This window comes from Diadema antillarum, unplaced genomic scaffold (assembly GCF_040938485.1).
Source record: "Diadema antillarum isolate AM-2024a unplaced genomic scaffold, OU_Dant_1.0 scf00000211, whole genome shotgun sequence".
NCBI classification, from domain to species: domain Eukaryota; kingdom Metazoa; phylum Echinodermata; class Echinoidea; order Diadematoida; family Diadematidae; genus Diadema; species Diadema antillarum.
In genome coordinates, this window is record NW_027271100.1 from 1,923,745 (window position 1) to 1,942,229 (window position 18,485).

General features: G+C 40.0%; 1 protein-coding gene across 1 annotated transcript in view; it reads left to right on the forward strand.

Annotated features, from left to right (window-relative positions):
* LOC139724341 (transcription factor COE1-like) overlaps window positions 1-15,958 on the forward strand; it is a 148,188-nt gene extending 132,230 nt beyond the window's left edge. Inside the window, exons 8-14 of the mRNA XM_071635492.1 lie at window positions 251-371; window positions 2,170-2,300; window positions 4,931-5,146; window positions 5,921-6,101; window positions 8,336-8,527; window positions 12,055-12,288; window positions 15,846-15,958. Of these exons, the coding sequence (XP_071491593.1) occupies window positions 251-371; window positions 2,170-2,300; window positions 4,931-5,146; window positions 5,921-6,101; window positions 8,336-8,527; window positions 12,055-12,288; window positions 15,846-15,958 (1,188 nt within the window). The remainder of the gene's footprint in view (window positions 1-250; window positions 372-2,169; window positions 2,301-4,930; window positions 5,147-5,920; window positions 6,102-8,335; window positions 8,528-12,054; window positions 12,289-15,845) is intronic.
* The last annotated feature ends 2,527 nt before the right edge of the window (window positions 15,959-18,485 follow it).

The window sequence follows — 18,485 nt, forward strand, 5'->3', positions numbered from 1 at the left end:
CTAAGATGGCCTCCTGAATGTCTTTGATTGATTAAATTAAAAAGATAAGGAATGTAACAGTGGTGTCTTACAGAGTAGATGTGGTCTAAAACCAGTCACATTTTGGGTAACTTGACCTTGGTATTTGAATGTCCAGAGGCTTAATTGAGCATTGATGCAGTCACCTTATTGGTTGTTTTTTTTTTTTTTGTGTGTGTGTGCTACACTTATTTAGAATTTAATTTAAGTTCAAGTATATGTCTGTTGGCAGGTGGTTATCTCATCAACGCCCAACGTGGATGGCCACGTGCTGGCAATGTCCGATAACATGTTTGTACACAACAACTCCAAACATGGCAGGCGAGCAAGAAGACTGGACCCTTCAGAAGGAGGTCAGTAGTAGCCACAGCAAAAATGAGAACCATACACCAATATCCCTTTTAGTGTAGTTATAAGAGTAATAGTGGTGGTAGCAGTAATAGTAGTTGCAGTTGTAGTTGTAGAGATAGAAGTTGTAGATATGTAGAAAAAGAAGTAGTAGTAGTAGTAGTAGTAGTAGTAGTAGTAGTAGTAGTAGTAGTAGTAGTAGTAGTAGTAGTAGTAGTAGTAGTAGTAGTAGTGTAGTAGTAGTAGTAGTAGTAGCAGTAGCGGTAGCAGCAGCAGCAGCAGCAGTAAGTTAGTAGTAGTAGTAGTAGTAGCAAGTAGTGATAGTAGTAGATGTAGTAGTAGAAGTAGTAGTAGCAGTAGTAGTAGTAGCAGTAGTAGTAGTAGTAGTTTTAGTAGTAAAAGAAGTAATAGCAATAGTACTAGTAGTAGTAAAAGTAGTAGTAGTAGTAGTAGTAGTAGTAGTAGTAGTAGTAGTAGTAAGTAATAGCAGATTTATTGTAGTGGAATGTCACTTAAGTCATGCTATGACCATTTCTGTGACCAAGCTGTGTCACCGATGAAAGAGAATGTTTGATATTTTAGAGGAATATGTTTTTTTTGGTGTGTGTGTATGTAATGTTTATGCATGACAAAGTGAGGGATAGTGCTGTTACACAAATATGTAACAAAGCTCTATTATATAATATTATATACAGTGAACTCATTTCTGAAACCAGAATGATCATGCATTCATATCTAGTTGTGCTTTCTCCTTTGCCTAGGGTATCCCTGGCAACATAGAAGCTGACTTTAGCTAGCAGCAATTAAGCAAATATACATTTATATTCAATAAAACCCAGCTCTATCCATGAATTGACAGGATGAATAGTGTGTCACCTGAATTGCACTAGCTCCAAGAACATGCTTGAATATGAATAAATTAAGTCTTTCTGTACCAGGGACTTTAGACAGTATGTACAATGCCATGAAGTCCTCAGGTCCAATTTGCACTACAAGCTGTCAAAGGGTTACCTGTTTTGGGCTCTGTTGCATCGAAGTTAAGATCAAACATAAGTCTCTGATTACTCAATTCTGATTGGCTGATACCAGACTTATGTTTGATTTTCTGACATATGTTTGATTTTACCTTTTTACACATACAGGGCTCTGGTCTGTGAAGTTTTAAAATATTTGATGTGCATGTCAGTTACTGGCATGATACATGATGAATGAAAAAAAAATGGACCTGTATAGGTAGCAATTGCTAATTTTTGTCGTTTTGAGACAAGATGCAAACACTGACATTGAGCACGTTCTTGATGATCATAGTTCGTGGATTGGAATTGACCAGTTTGCTTGTATCTATCAGTTGCATGTTATGTTGTGCTGTCACATTCCTGCATGACTCCTATTACCTTCTCATTTTCATGATGAATTTATACGTATCATTGTTATCAAACTTGCTGAAAGATTGCTGAGCTTATTCTAATGTAATGTCACATCTGTTAATAGTCTAAATAATGCTTGTGGCTTGTCATATATGAAACTGTTTGGTTTGACTAGTTCATATTTATATCGTTGTTGAATCTTGCCCGATGTATGCATTTTTGGCCTACCTTCTCTTTGACACTTTCCTATTATTTGTATCCCTTGTTGCATCCGTACTGACGCTTCACTAAAATGACTAACAGCTGTACAGTGTCGTAATTCATATTCATGTTTATTCATATATTTTGCATGAAATTGAGAGCGTGGCATTGTGAAATATATACAAACAAACAGGTACCTCCCATTACCCATTCTGGAACTGTGCGTACCCTACAGCTACGCCATGCATCAAGGCCATCAGTCCCAGCGAGGGTTGGACTACAGGGGGCGCCACAGTCATCATCGTTGGCGACAACTTCTTTGACGGGCTGCAGGTGGTCTTCGGCAGCATGATAGTGTGGAGTGAGGTGAGACCTGTTGACCATTAACCCGTTGAGGACAATTAAGCTGATTTTGCTATAACACACATTTCCTGTACACACCTTCCTGAGAATACTTGGGACAAGATTTCATTGAGTTCAAATATTTCCATCATGGAATTTTGCAGTGATGACAGTTGTCAGACTGTATAGTTACGTTCAGACGACAAGCCCTAACCTCGAGGTTATAGGAAACCTTGAGGTTAAGCTCTTACCCCCTAACTTCGACTAGCGTCCACAAGACGAACCTTAACCTCGAGGTTAGGAAACCCCGAGGTTAAACTCCTGCCCCTTTGAGTGCGTTGATTTTTGTGTCCACACGGTGCTTAACTACAAGTGGGGACCCCCCCCCCCCCCCCCCCTGCGGCTCGTGGCTAGAGCACTAACCATAAGATATCTTGTGGCTCTTAACATCGAGCTAACCTCGAGGCTAGCTAACTACGAGTGTGTCTACACGGTCCCTAACTACAAACTTAACCTCGAGGTTAAGGCTTTTCATCTGAATGTAACTTATGTTGAAAAGCCCTTTTGTCAGGTGTAGCAATGATTACAGAAACATTCAACAGGCACAGGGAAACTTCTCCTCGGCAACTTTTTCTCCTCTTTCTAATATGTTACATCAGGGTGGCATTCGGCATGATAGTAAGACATTTGAGAACTTTTAGGGCATCGCTAACTTTTCAACCATTCATGATTGAAAAATTCCTCCAAGATTTTACCGTTGTCATTCCCACTGCCTGCTAAGTCATCCTCTAGATGCCTGAGAATAAAACTTAAAATCGAGTCAAATAGTCTATCTAGCCAATCTATCAAGATTTGCTAAGGAAAAGCATGCTACATTGGCAGGAATGGACTATTCCAAGACAGCGTATCACAAACTGTTGCATCATTTGAAAAGGGAACTTTCTGAGTGCATTACCCCCAGTGACTCTGCTCTTAATACAATCATACTCCGTAATTGTTTCTGACATTTACTGTGTCTGACAAGGTTAAAATGTCGTTAAGATCATTCCCTCACCCCTTCTTCCCTCCCTCCCTGAAGAAGAAGGGAGAAAGTAAACAAAAAATGAGCATAAAAAGACAGTCAAAGCCAGACCAGAATTTTGCAAGGCTAAAAAAAAAACCAACGGCATTGCAAACCTTGGTAATTTCACTCAAATTAATTTGAAAAATTTGAAAGAGAGAAAGAAAGAGATATATATGGAACAATGTTTCAGGATCAACTATTGAAAGTTTAATCACTGACACATTCCTTCTCAGAAACAAATGGTAATCATGATCATTTTCATGTAATAGCTGTATATGCATTGAAGTAATTATCCTCTGTAAAGCTAAGGGTCCAGGGCCCTGTTGCATAAACAGATGCAATCAAACGAAAGTCAGAAAATCAAAAATATATGTCAGGTATCGGCCAATCAGAGTATCTGAGTATCCACTGACATATATTTGATATTGTGACGTATGTTTGATTTCAGCTTTTTATTCAACGGGGCCCAGGCGAATGAGGAAGAAGTGATAATGAGTTCATACTCAAAGCTTGGCTGTGTGAGATGAAGAGAGTTAGTGGCATAGAGAACATTGTCATGCTGATGATGATGTATGAGAGAAGAGAGAAGAAGACAAAGAGGGGAGATACGTATGGTATTAATAAACAGAGCACATTGTGACCTCATTCTTCTTGTACGTCATCAGCTCTCTCATCATCTATCTTTTAAGTGTGTATTTACAAGATGATCAAAACCAGAAGTTGCAGCAAATGATGCAAGATTTCTCCTTTTTTTTGGGGGGGGGGGGGATTTTGAAGTGGCAGGTTTTAGAAGAAGGAGAAGAAGAAGAATCATGACGAGGGGACTGTGTGTCCATGATTTTGGATGGCCCACTGGGAGCTGGGTTGCCATGGCAACAACTTTGGGTGGATGTGGGGTTGGGACACGGCAATCTGCCACAATTATCTGTCATTAAAGCGAGCCTCTCTTACTCACTAGTTTGTGCCCGATGCACTCTGTCAGTGTGCAGTGACTTTTGGCAGCGGGGGTAGCCACGGAGAAGACAGTAACTGCACTTCCTCCCTGCTTAATGAATTGCTGTGGCCAAGGGAAAATATCGCAAACATTAAAAGCTGTCTGGATGTAACTGCACAACTTTATGTAAAAGTTTACTCAGGTCAAAAAGGTGTGACGTAACTAGGAATATCTATAAATAGGTATTTGTATTTCCAATGCATTGTTCATTGTATTTAGTAGTTGACTGGTTGTACTTCAAAATACCCTGGAAATATAGCATCTGTGTTGCAGTGATTTTTAACTATTGAGTTTATGATAAATCCTACGTTATTCATCATGGAATTTCATGCACTAGTATTTTAGCACCTCATTTACTCTTTAGGGCCTAAGTCACGTTCTTCAGCAAGTTATTTCGTACTTCCTGGACGAGAATTGAAACACATAGAAATTTAGTAATTCAGCACCAATTATATGATCAAGGCAAGCCATTCATTCATTTGTTTATTATCTTGTCCTGCAACTGAATTCTCATTGTCTTTGACCTGTTCTTTATATTGGTCGTTATGTTCTACTTTTCTTTGACTCAGCTTGCTTTGCACTCCCTCTTTTCCATAGCTTATCACATCACATGCCATCAGGGTGCAGACCCCACCGCGACACATCCCTGGGGTGGTAGAGGTCACGTTGTCATACAAGTCCAAGCAATTCTGCAAGGGGGCGCCGGGCAGGTTCGTCTACGTGTCACTGACCGAGCCGACGATAGATTACGGGTTCCAGCGACTGAGTAAGCTCGTACCGCGGCATCCTGGTGATCCGGACAGATTGCCGAAGGTGAGCTGGTAACAATGCTGTGATGCACAAGCTAAGGACCTTGCCAAATACTGTAACATATCGTTTCTTAGATCTTGACACACAGGCAGTAATAATGAGTTATGAACTGAAACAATGTTTATCAACTTGTTTGATGCAAATCTGAAAATTTCTATAGTCTGCAGGACCATGAGCTTGCCACAGTCGGTGGGTCAAGGTAATTAGGACTAGATCTAATACAGACAGTAGATTATGTTAAAATCACACATTTATGTTCAAAGTCATGTTTTGCTTTCCTTGTGGTGAAATCGCAAGATTTGCCAAGATAATTCTTACCCCAAAACATTCATTTTTGCCATGATGAGAGTAACTGGTTTTAACTAGAATATCCAGTACCGGTATCTAAATTCTGAATCGTCAAAAATGGTGAGCGTCCCAGTCATTGACATAACGTCTCTATTGAACTGATAACTGTCTGGCATTCTGTGTATTCAAGATGGAGTACAATCAAGATGACTTAATGCAAAAAGAAGTGTACAATATGCCAAACACTGTCATATAACATGTGTAATCAAAACTGTCCAAAGAGTTAGAGTATAATTCAAACCTTTGGATCAGGGAAATTAAGTTATCAAGTTTCACATCACATTTTCAGGTCAGATCCTGTATGATTTTTCTTTCTTTTTTTCTGAGTATATGTAGTATTTTTAGCCTGGTTACTGAATTGCTGTGTGTGTGGGATTGTGAGACCCAATATCTACAAGTTCCTCACAAGAAGTTTTTGATTTTCCTCAGGAAATCATCCTGAAGAGAGCGGCAGATCTTGCGGAGGCGCTTTACAGCATGCCAAGGAATCAGCTTCCTATTGGTCCGCCCAGGTCACCGGCCCTCAACAACACCTCAGCCGGCAGCCTCGTGCCCATGAACTCATTCGGCAGCCAGCTAGCGGTGGAACATGATGGCGACCAACATTCAGGTAAGGTCAAGTCTATCATGCCTCCTCACATGAGAGAAAAAGAAAATATTTTCATTTAGGCAGTGTAACTGAATGTAAAAAAAGTAAAAGAAAAGTAAAGAAAGTAAAGATGAAAGATGAACTAACTTGCAGTGAAATTCTTGTCATTGTCACTTTTTGAATATTCACGTTACCACAATTTTTTTTGAAGTGGTACTTGTATTGCATCCATTTATGATAAATGAAAGATAAATTCCAAAGGATCTTTTGTAGAATGCTGCAGAATATTATCATTAGTTGCGCTTCCATTGTCTGAAAAATGGAGGTATCGTCATAAAGAGAAACACATGTACTTGATAAATGGGAATGGGGCATATTCATGGATAGAGAGGGGGATTAGCGGTCCTTTGGTAGAAATATTTCCATTATAGGTGAGATATCAGACTGCTTTGAAAATATACAATGGCTACTGAATTTCTTTGTCACTGTATTAGGATCTGTCTTTTGACAGTATTTAGTCTCCTACTGGTAATAGATAATAGGAAATTTTAAAATCTGTGTGTTTGTGTGTGATTTTTTAGTGTGTGAGTGTGTGTAGTTTAGTACTTAGTGAATCAAGTTTGCATCACAGAAAAATTTTGGAGTGGTGAACAACTGAAGTAGTCCACTTAATGTGTTCCATATGGGAATCTGATGGCCTGTGTACTAAATCTATGGGGATTTCAGAAATCAGTATGGAATGGGTTAAGGCTGGTAAGAGGAGTATGCACATACAGATATACTGCTATCTATTGACTCAATCTGTATGCAGGCTATGAATAAAGTCCTTTTTCCTGCAGCCCATATTTTGCTTCACTTCTTGTAGATGCTTAAAGAAGACTCTTTCCCTATGGTCATTGTCTCCATATTATTAGAAGAGGTCAGTTGGGAAAAGTGAAGATATATATCTTGGCATGTTCCATCAATTTTAGCTTCCCCTGACATTTGTTTCACCAAATATGAACATGATTGAATGATCAACCCTGATTTGATGCCATTATCTCCAGATATCAAAACTTAAGTACTTTCTTACAGTGGGGAGATGACGGATAATTGAGTGGCCCATTTTTGCGTGGCGTGATCTCATCATCTGGTAATTGAGACATATGAGTCGATAAGAAACACATTGTTTTCCGTGTTAGATAAAGAGGAATCAATTAAAATCAGGAACCAGATTGGATGCTTAGGCCCAGGCAAGTTTCGTTTCTTGGGCAGTGCTGGCCTAGTGTCAGTCATTTGGTTTAATTTTCTGGAAAAAATATGGATAAGAGATCTTTCCTCACACGATTCATAGTTGAGGGGTAGTACTTCCTACCAGCATAAATAGGCTTTAATCTTGCTTTCCTTTCCTTTCAAACTGAGTTGGTTATTACTTGCTTCTTCTCGCTTTATGCATCAGTGAGAGAGAAATGTGTTTGCAATTTACTGTTGGGGCTTGTCGCTCCCTCCATCTGCACTGCCGTGCCAACTCCCATTACCAGATTTCGTGTTTGAACAAATTTGTCATCACGTCGGCCCGTAAGATGCGAAACCAGTGCTCCTATGAACATAATAGCCCGCGATTTAATTCACGGGAAGTGAGTCAAGGTACAGGTATAAAATCCTAGCTCCGGTGCTTGTCACACAGGTCTGAGGGGAATTGGCATTGTATTTGTCTTGTCGTCGACAGGGCCCCCCACTCTCTTCCTCTCCCGTCCTTTAACTTGGTGATCCCTCCAAGTGTCTTGCAGAAAGTTTTTATATGCAATTGCTTTTTTTTCTCTCTCTCTCTTTGCATGTGTCATTGTTATCGTCCGCCGATGCTGTAAGGAACCTCAAAACGCTCTCCCAAGACTCCCGTGCCATGTCTCAAACCGTTCCTCAGAGAGTCCTTGAATGTACATGATGCTCCATACGAGTGCATTTTATGTTCTATCAATTAAAACGCTATTTTATATGTCATGAATATTCATAAGGTGGATATTACGGATGAATGAGATGACAAGGAATGAATGGAAAATGAAGACAGGAAGAAGTATATGATGGGAGTAAGCTGCATCTTCAGTGTCTATCTAGGAACCCATCTCTCTCCCTTTGTCTATCTCATACATCAGTTTAGGACTTCTTTTTGTATACCTCTTGGAGTCCACTAAAGTGCACATCCCTTAAACTTGTCTTTCTCCCCCTCTCTCTCTTTCTCTCTCTTTCTCTCACCCATTGACCTCTGACCTCTGTAGGTTTTTCTCGGGTCCAGCCTGGTAGTACGCTATCACCGCGAGGCTACTCGTCAGGCCTCTCGACGCCACACAGTAGTGGTGGCAGTCCGAGCTCCTACACCGGTTCCTCAGCCCTCAACGGCTACACCAGTGCCAGCAACCTGTCCAACATGGGGGTCCCCTCCTCACCAAGTCTCTTCAACGGTGCTGCAAGTGAGTCTCAGATCCGCCTACCTCTATGGTCCCCCAGGACTACAGGTGCTCCTCATCCCAGAACCCACTTCCCTTCCTTTTTACACATTTAGTGGTCAAGGCAGGATGTGAAAGGGCTTTGTTGGCACAGTCTGCTGATAGATTTGTTTTTATTTGTTTCATATCAACCATGATGGACATTGATTGGCATCTTCTTTTTCAGACTGATTGCAGTATATGCAACTTTTTCTTGTCACATCCTTTGTTTTTGCTTTGCATGAATAGGGCAAGGTTGAAAAAAAAAATGAACAAGAAAACAGGAAGAAAAGATGGCTCCAACAAAAAGATGGCAACCTTTTTCTTATCAGCATCAGCACTCACTTAAAAAATAAGATATTTACCTGGCTTTAAGAACGAGCTGTTATTTAAAAGTGCAGCCTGAATGAATGACATAGAGATTGCAGGATACAAAACTACCCAAACCAATCGCAGCCATGTGCCAACATACCCTATTCCATCTTGCAGACTGCCTCCATTGACTCACTGAGCTCACCCTTGATGTATCAGTAGGAACTAGAGAGTGCCTACCAGGCACCTCCTTCACCTCACCCATGAAACAGGTGCTGGTATCTGGTGAATATACAAACCCTGTGCTATGATGGTGCAGTGATGGAAGAAAGTTTTGATGGGACTGCCATGTCTCCTTCCTCAACCTTCAAGAGGTTGTACAGGAGGCTCAAAAACCTATTAGAATTCTCTCCATGTACTGACAGGAAAATGTAAAAAGCCCCTCTGCTTTTGGAATCATTATTGCGTATGGAGATGAATGCAATGTGTATCTTCCTGGTTGCTTTGTGTGGAACTTCAGTGACCTTGTTGTGTAAATGCTGGCAGGCCTGCATACGATGGACCCACTATGGAACTGTTCCAAGCTTCTGTCTTGACATGAAAAGTGGAGGAGATTTGATGCGACATCAGTGCCATCAACCTTCATGGCCTTTTCTCTTCAAGACCCCTTCAGAAAGGTTTCCATTCCAGCTGTTGGTCTGACATGCTTTGCTACTCCCAGTCAGTCATCTTTAAAGATCTCATGACGTGTATCCCCGTTTTCAGTTACCACCTTCTGCCGTTCTCCCCAATTTGGACCTTAGCAGTCATCTCACCATCTGAATCTCCAAACATTTCAGTCTTTGTGGCAGTCCTTGTCTCGATTGCAAGGTTGGGTGGCCAACTCAAATTATTTCTTGGTTAGTGAACGATCCATGTTAATGTGAGGGATGGATCTTTCACAAGATGGATGCCAATTCTTCAGAGAGGTGAATGGGGTTCAGTGATGGTGCACTGCCCTACACCGAGCTTGAAGACAGATTCAGTTGATGAGTGGATGATGATACTGATGCCAAGACAGATGGTTTGTGATCGAGTTTCTGGCAAAAACTCAGGTTGCTATCTAGGTATTGGTAAACCACAAAACCATGGATTCTTCCTTTGTAGGTTAGTCTGTTTGAACTATCTGTACATTCAAAAAGAGGAATTTTAGGAGAAATAGTCAGATGTGAAAAAGGGTATCACTGCTACACTTCCAGTGATGAATGATTACATCTATCATCATCCATGGAACGCTATGACAGGTTGCTGTAGCTTGTAGACTGTCTGGTTCAGATTGATTCAGTTTTGCCTCGTGGCATGTAAAATCATCTCCTACACATAAAATTATTACGGCGTATTATTGTGAACAAGAAACATAGTTTTGATAGTGTTTGAGTTTGTGTGTGTGTGTGTTTGTGTGTGTGTGAGAGAGAGAGGGAGAGAGAAAGAAAGAGAGAGAGAGAGAGTGAGAAAGATAGATCTGGGGTGACTGAGAAGGAATTGTCTGAGTGTGAGCAGGTAGTAGAGATGTTGGCTTTGAAAACTGCATACCTCAAATGGTCTCTTACCAGTAGGACGTGTTTTTCTCTCTTGTTGCTCTCGTCTGGTGTGACGCACCATTAGCAAACAGGATGCAGGGGTATAGTTGTTTTAATGGCCGCAAGGGACACAGGTAATAAATGACTACAGGATCGACAGTGGGGTGGGAGAGAGCTGGAGGAAGAGGGGTACTTCCACCAGGATAGGGGAGGGGTGAAAGAAGGGAGAGATGAAAGGGGGAAGGAGGGGGGCATGAAACCTACCAAATCATTGACACCCTCTACTGCTTCCATTCTTCTTCTCAGTTGCCCTCATTGCCATGATTTTTAGTGGTCCTCAATTTGCTTTTGACTCTTGGTTTGCTTGCCAGTTCCATGAACTGTTTTTCTTTTCTTCTTACATTCCTTCTGTTTTATTTTATCTTTGGTTATTCTGAATGGTTTTGTTAGCTTTTATTTTATGATTTGTAACCCCATGTTGTAAGAGTCCTCGTAAACACCCCCATAAAACCACTTGCCTGCCCAAGATTCTCCACCATGTTCATTGCCCGGTGGCAGTCCTACTTTCCTGCCGCACTCCCCCATGATTTGCCTCCATGTGCTAGAAGTGGATACTCCTCACGTGATAAGGATCTCCACTCGGTCCCCTGCTGACTCGACTCGCTCATGAATCACCTCCCGACCGTCACAGCCAATCTCTGGCATGCGGCCCCAAATTGAGTATTTGTCGAAGAAATCAATCAGAAATCCAGCTGGATCATCGATGCGATTTCTATCGCCCTTTTTGGGATGAAGGAAGAAATTAAGAAACAAGAGGTGATTGGAAAGATTTTGATGCTAGATAAAGCCAGGCAAAATTAATTTTAGCATTCTGACAATTGCCTGGGCTGGTGATGTGAGCAAACAAACAAACAAACAAACAAAGACACTACAGGTCAGGTGTTAATGATGGAAACGATCAATGTCGAAGCTTGTTAAGATAAAAGTATCTGTGATTGGTCAAAGCGAGTTCTTTTGATCTCTTTTTCATGGGGGAATCCATCTACACTTCCTTCTGCAGGGTAATGAAAAAAATGTGCGCTGATCTTTTTGTGGTGCCCATTTACTGTCCTCACCAAAAAGCTTAATGCTCTTTTCTGTTTGTTTTTCTTTGCTTCCTTTCCGTGTATCCCTCTCCTCTCATCCAAATGTGATACAATCACTGATACATACCTCCTACACCTTCCCCTTAAACTAACTCTCTCATCAATTTGGCTTCTTTTCTTTTTGTATTCACATCATTCAAATCAAATCTGCTAATTTTATTTCAATAAATATTTTCTTCCTGTTCCAATGTCCTCTGTCCTCTGTGTATTGTTATCTCAAACCCTATACCCCTCCCCGTGGTTCTATATGAGTTATTGTTAATTTCCATATTACATTTTCTGTCAAAATGAATTGTTTTAAGGTGATCTCCAATTTCTTCCCATTTTGAAAATATGCTAAATTTCCTTCATCTCAAATTCTTTGCTGATTCTCGGTTCTGATAAAAACCCTGTGCGTGTTGTTCTATTTTTGCCAAATATCACTGGTGTTACCCAACCCATCCCCCCCCCCCCTACCTGCACTGCACTGCCCCACCCTCCTTCCACACCCCTTTAGCCATTGTACCCTCATCACCACCCCTGTCCCATCCTCACAACCCCACCAGCACAGCTGGGGGCAATCAGTCCTCCAGCTCGGGCCCTCTGTCCTTCTCTCCTGCCAACATGATCACGGCTGTTAAGCAGAGGAGCGCCTTTGCCCCCGTGGTCCGCTCCCCGTCCAGTCCATCCACCGGTGGAGGCGTGGTGGTGGGGGGCGGAGGAGGGGGCGTGGGGCCAGCCTCCAACCCAGGTATGTGGACTCTTCAGACTCCCAAGGTTGGGCTCTCTCACCCCAGTTTTGTCAGATTGGTTAATCTCTGGTGTTCATTCTACACCCAAATGCACATCACATCCTATCATATATACCTTTGTAGTAATAGCTAGCATGCTATATACCGCGTCTTTCTAATGAGATCAAGAAAGGCGGTGCGAGGTACCACACATGTCATTACACTGCATTGGAGTACAGATAACATAAATTTAAATTTGAGTTACCAGTGATGGAAGGGATCAAAAGCAGTAGTCATTATGTGTCTAAAATGTAGGTAATATTATCAAGGATAGATCAGTTGAACAGCTGGGTAAGGAATGCTTCAATTGACTCACATCATGGGAATTTAAATCACATTTAAACAAAGAGCAAAAAAAAATACTATGTCATATCTTATGATAGTAAATGTTCAATAAGGCAGAAATGTGCAGAACAAGTTAATATTTCAATAATATTTAAATGAAAGTTCAGGATCTTATTGCTAAAAATAAAAAATACATATAGATAGATTGCATCAAACATGAATATCGGATGAAAATGTTTTCTAACCAGTCAGAATCCTGATATGGGTCTCCTGTTGTTTTCAAAATATGATTTAAGCATTGATTCACTTGGATGAAAAGGTACAGACATTAATAATTCTTTGCCCATCCATATTATGTCAATATGCTGTAATTGTGGGTTGCTTGTGCTTTACACTCCAGAGTAAGACATGGAAGTGTTCTACGTTAGATATGTGCTATTGAAAACAAAAAGACTATAGAAGAACAAACCTCGTTAAGAATATATCTGGTATGCCAGTGTAGTAGTAGTGTTAGGAAGGAACGCACACCAACTCTAACCAGAATCCATTGTTTATATATCCCTTTCTGCTTTTTTTTTAAAATCCTGATCATATCATTACATTCACCACTAGCTCAATCTGTTCTTCTGTAGCTCATTTTGCACTCTTTACTTTCTCTCTACTAAACCCAATTTTACTGTGTGTGTCTGGGTGTATGTGTGTGAGTGCGTGTATGTTTGTGTGTGTGCATGCTCATGTACATGTAAGTTTTCGATCCACTTCTAACTGAAGTGAAGTTCTGTGCTAGTATTCTATAGCATTGAATTTCCAGTATGCACACACCAAACACCTTAACACAATGCCAAGCATTTCCTTCTTAGAGAAAAGCAAATAATATGACTGTGTCCATTCTAGCATCAGAATTAACATCCCCTCATGTCATTATCCTAAGCTTTTTATTACTGCTTTGCTAGTCAGTCATTAACAAGAGTTCATGGAAAAGACAAGATAATGTTGGCAAAATCCCACTTCTTCTCACCCTATCATATGGATGAGAGACTGGGAGAAAAAAAAAAAGAAATTATGGAAGACAGGAGAACAGAGGAAGAACAAGAAGAAAGAGGAGAATGAAGAGGAGGAGGAGGAGGGGGAAGAGGAGGAGGTGATGGTGGTGGCAAAGATGACGACAATGAGAAGAGAATGAGGAAGAAGTAAGCAGGATTAGGAGGAGAAGATGAAATTAAAAGGTGAAGAAGCAATGACTGAGGAAGCATAAAAAGCAGGAGGAGGAGGAGGAGGAGGAAAGAAGAAATATGAAGGAAATTAGTCAAAGCAGCAGGATGAGGAGAAGGGAAAAAACAAAAGAAAAAGGAGAATGAGGATCCGAGACCAATGAATGTATGGAGTGTTTGTTTTTTTTTCACCGAAAACTCATGTTAATCTGCTGACAGACGAACTCTGCTTACCATAAAAATGTGACATGACAGCTGAAACATTGACATGGGACCAAAACTTGCATGGTATAGTACTTGACCCTCCAGGAAACCATCAAGCAACAGGGCTTGTCCATCATTTAATAGAGGAGAAATCATGAAGGATGCACTACTGCAGCTTTTATTTCCACTGTCTTATCTCAGGGCGGATCCAGGAATTCCGTAAAGAGGGGGGCGCGTTTACAAAATTGAAGGGGGGGGGGGGGGCCACATGCACCCCTCCCCAATTTTTTTTTTTCTCTTGATTCAGCAAAAAAAAAAAATAAAGGGGGGGGGGGGGGCGTGCACCCGGTGCGGTACTCCCCTGGATCTGCCACTGGATAATCCCCTTGGGTACACTGATAGTTCAGAATGAACATAGAATATCTTGAAGTACTTCTGGTATTTGAAGTACCAAATATTTTTTTTTTTATTTTTTGCATCATGAAATTTTTGTGATTGGAGCTGATGGCCATTTTTTGTGGTTTGAAAATGTCACAAATTGCCAACCATGTAAAAAAAATTATGAGTAAATTACAAGTCCAAGTAATTTTTGATACTTTTGAGGATCTTGTCATCTAGCGAAATTTGTGAAAGTTAAAAAATGTGTGGTTTTACAGTTGTCACAGATTGTTTGGGTCGTAGAGAAGCTGTCAATGAGAGGCATATCAATAGCATGATTTGAGAGAGAAATTGAATCTTTCATTCGTTTTTGCCTGCTTCCAAGTATCCCCTGTACCCACTGTTTGTGGTCAGTAATACTCTTTATATCCCATTCATTATTAGTGACTTTCCCCCTTGCTTGACTGCTATTGCCTTCCTCATCCACTACTGCTGCCATCTGGACTTCCAAGATGGCAAACCAACCTGTTTCTCACTACCCTTCCTTGCATGTTGCTGCATGGTTGTACATGATTATTATATGTAGAAGTTCAGATAAAACACATATAACATGCAGTGCCAAAAGATTTCTTCAGTAGCTTAACCCATGGCCAGTCTACCATATATATATATATTTGTCTGTTTTTTTATGGGACACATTTCTATTGTTTTTGCAGACACATTTCTATAGTTTTTGCAGACACTCTTCAATGTTTTTATGATGAAAAGTGTGTGTGGCAATTGTAATTTCAAGACATTTGTATGATATTTATGCAAGTAAAGAAATGTTATTATGAGGAATTCAATACTGTTATATCTGTTATTTTGGGGTTGTTATTTTCAGATACAGATATTTTCGTGAAATTTTGTATTCGCTATTTGACACTGTTGAGGCCATTCTAGGTGCACATTGCTTTACTGTTTACATATTTATGTGTTGTTAAATTTGCAGCCCTGCAGTGATTTACGAAATAGGCGAAAATTAAACCCTCACAAAAGTAACAGCTTTTAAAGTGATTTTTGTAATAATAATTTGCAAATAATGCAGTAAGTCACATCAAAAGTTATGTGTATGTGTATAATTATTCTTGAATGGAATAGAATATTCATAATGTTAGTGTGTGTGTGTGTGTATATATATATATATATATATATATACACATTCACACACATACATCAATATATATATACACACACATGTGATAACTAAACTGATTTTAACAGTGAAAGAAGAGACTGATTCAGATGTTTGTTTCTTTGAATTGATGACTGCATGATATGAGCTTGATCAGGAATTCCTCCACATTCCTGTAGCGTATAACATACTTTGATGGCTCATCATATTCATGATATCTTCTCTCTTTCCCCCACATTTTATCTCTTTCTCTCCTCCTCTGTAGGAAATGCTGCCATGATGTCACCTCCCTCCTTTTGTGGGGTAGGGGGACCGTTCGCACTCCCAACTTGTAGCGCCTCATCCTATAGCAGTCACATTGACAGTCCCGGCAAGTGAAGCAAAATGAGAACACACCTCCAGCTCACAAAGTCAAAATCAGGACGACATTTAAATACATCAAGTTTGAGTGGACATTGCAGGTGTACAGGAGGTGTGAATGTGACTTTGTCTTTTTGTCCAGGAAGCCCCCTCTGTCATTACCAGTGATCTTTTGTTCTAGGGTGGAAAGACGACACCCACTTCCTAAATTCCATTGTCTCTGTATTTTGTCAGATCTTTAGGGCAATTTGTGCTGCATTTAATGTAATTTATGTAAATCAAGTGAGAGGCTACAAGGATGTGATATGTGTGATATCACTCTTGTTTTTTAATTCCTCAGTGTAGGAAGAATCAAAATCTAGCAAACTGCTCCAATCTCGGTATGGTAACAAGATGCTGAAATACATGGAGAAAAATGCTACACTCATCCCAGCCCAACACCCCCCCTCCCTTCCAACTACAACTACCAACACAATCAAACTTTTGCACTAATGAAGGATTCTTCTACACATTTCCATTGGCCCACCAATACTATACTCACAGAGCCCACTCAGCATGGCATGGGGAAAATGCTGGTGTGTACCTCACTCGGGCTCTGCTGAAAATAGGGGCAAGGTTGATTGGATTAGTGGGGGTGAATAGTTGGTCCCCCTTGAGGGCGCCGACACACCCCACGTTTGATTTCTCCCAATCCTGCTGATTAGAAAGTTTGAGCCGTTTACTTCTCCACCTACAGAGTGCGAAAGTATCGGTCAATTCAAATCTTGGCAGGTTCGGTCTGTTCTTCAAGGTTTCATACTGCTCTCACCGAGACAGTGGTAACCAATAGGCGAGGTTTTTTGATGTCACGGTTTGAAAGGAGATGCATAATGATAGGAGATGTGGTGGGTTGAGAAGAAAGTATTAACATCTCATGAAATCACCCATGTGACTAAAACTTAACTGAGATATGGTATGAGAAAAGCAAGCAGATGCACTAATCAGAAATATGTTTTCAACCACAGCTGAGAATGCTGCTTGAATTTGAATAATTTTTGTTTTAAAAAGATTTTATGATGCCATGACAATGGAGATGTTAAAGTAATGGTAAATTAAATGCATAAAGTAATATGGGAGTGACAATTATTTTTAAGTAGCATCAGCAATAGGGAGCTATAGCTCCATTATCCATCATGATGTCATTGATGGTTAATAATCAGATCAATTTTATTCACAAAGAATGGCCGGGGCTCACAAAGAGTTGTGTTTTCAACCATTATCCATACGGCGATGCAAATGCATAATGTTCAACGAGAAAGCTGAAATTGGGGCAAAAGAGGGATGCAGAGGATGTAAGATAGGACAGAACCAAGAAGAAATGCTTCACAGAAATATTGTTAAAGTGGAAGCTCATATGGAAGATGAATGTTCCAGAAATACTAACTTGTCATCCTGTGTCCACGTTATTTATACGGAAATTTTTTTTTTTTCCAGAGAAGAAGTTGAAACGGAGAGAAGGAAAATCATTTACATTTTGAACCTGGTGCTTGCCACATGTACAAAGATGGTATTTATATGAGTAGGTAATATATGTAAATAGCATTCACTGGCCCAAAACTATGGAGGAGATTGCGTAAGACTCAACCCAAATGCTTTGGAGCCGTGTAGATAGTCAGGCAGTATTCATCCCCTATAATGTACAGATTTCTATCGCTTAGCTTATAAGGAATCAAAGTTCTGTTAAGACAAATACAAAGTTGTTATAATATATTGTGTAGAAAGTAGTAAAAACTCATCAAAGACACATCAGCTACAGATTCTTTGCTGTGGTTTTAGATGATACAAGGTGTGAAAGAGAGAGAGAGAGAGTTAAAGATTTGTCATTGTATTCAATGCACAAGATTCAAGAAATCACCTGTATATATTTATATTTATATATATTCTATATGAAGGTTTGGTTTAGTTTTTTTTTTTTAATCTGTGATCACAGTAAGCATGTTAAGTTTGTGATAAAACATGTCTGGTCCTTGTGAATGTCTGTCTTCTGTATAATTTTCACGAGTCCCTTGTGTTTTTTTTTCTTTTCTTTTAAAGAGGTATGACCACGTTGGCTAAAGTATGACTTAGATTGCCATTCCACAACCTTTGTAATTGACTTTGCTCACAATTGTCCATGCTGTAAAAGCAATTGTTTGTTTGTGCTGATAACATTTTCTGTTTGGAAAGTTCTGTCAAATATGCACATTCTCTCGTAATAGGCCATTCTTGGACTAAAACAAGCAAAGAATTACTATTTTCCTTTGTCATTGAAATATGATGGTAGTGCTCATTACTGTTGATAAATCTTAGACCACAGCCAATTCCATTTTTTAGTCATTACCCACTTTAATTGCACTTGAGTCATATTAAGGCAGTTTGATATCCAATTCATTTGGGTACCCCTTTGGCGTGGACCAACTGCTGCAATATTGTGTATTCAGTGACACAAGCAAATTAATAAATAGTTTTTATATGCCGTGTGTCATCATGTTACCCATATAAAGTCGGAGATCACAAAAGGAAGAAA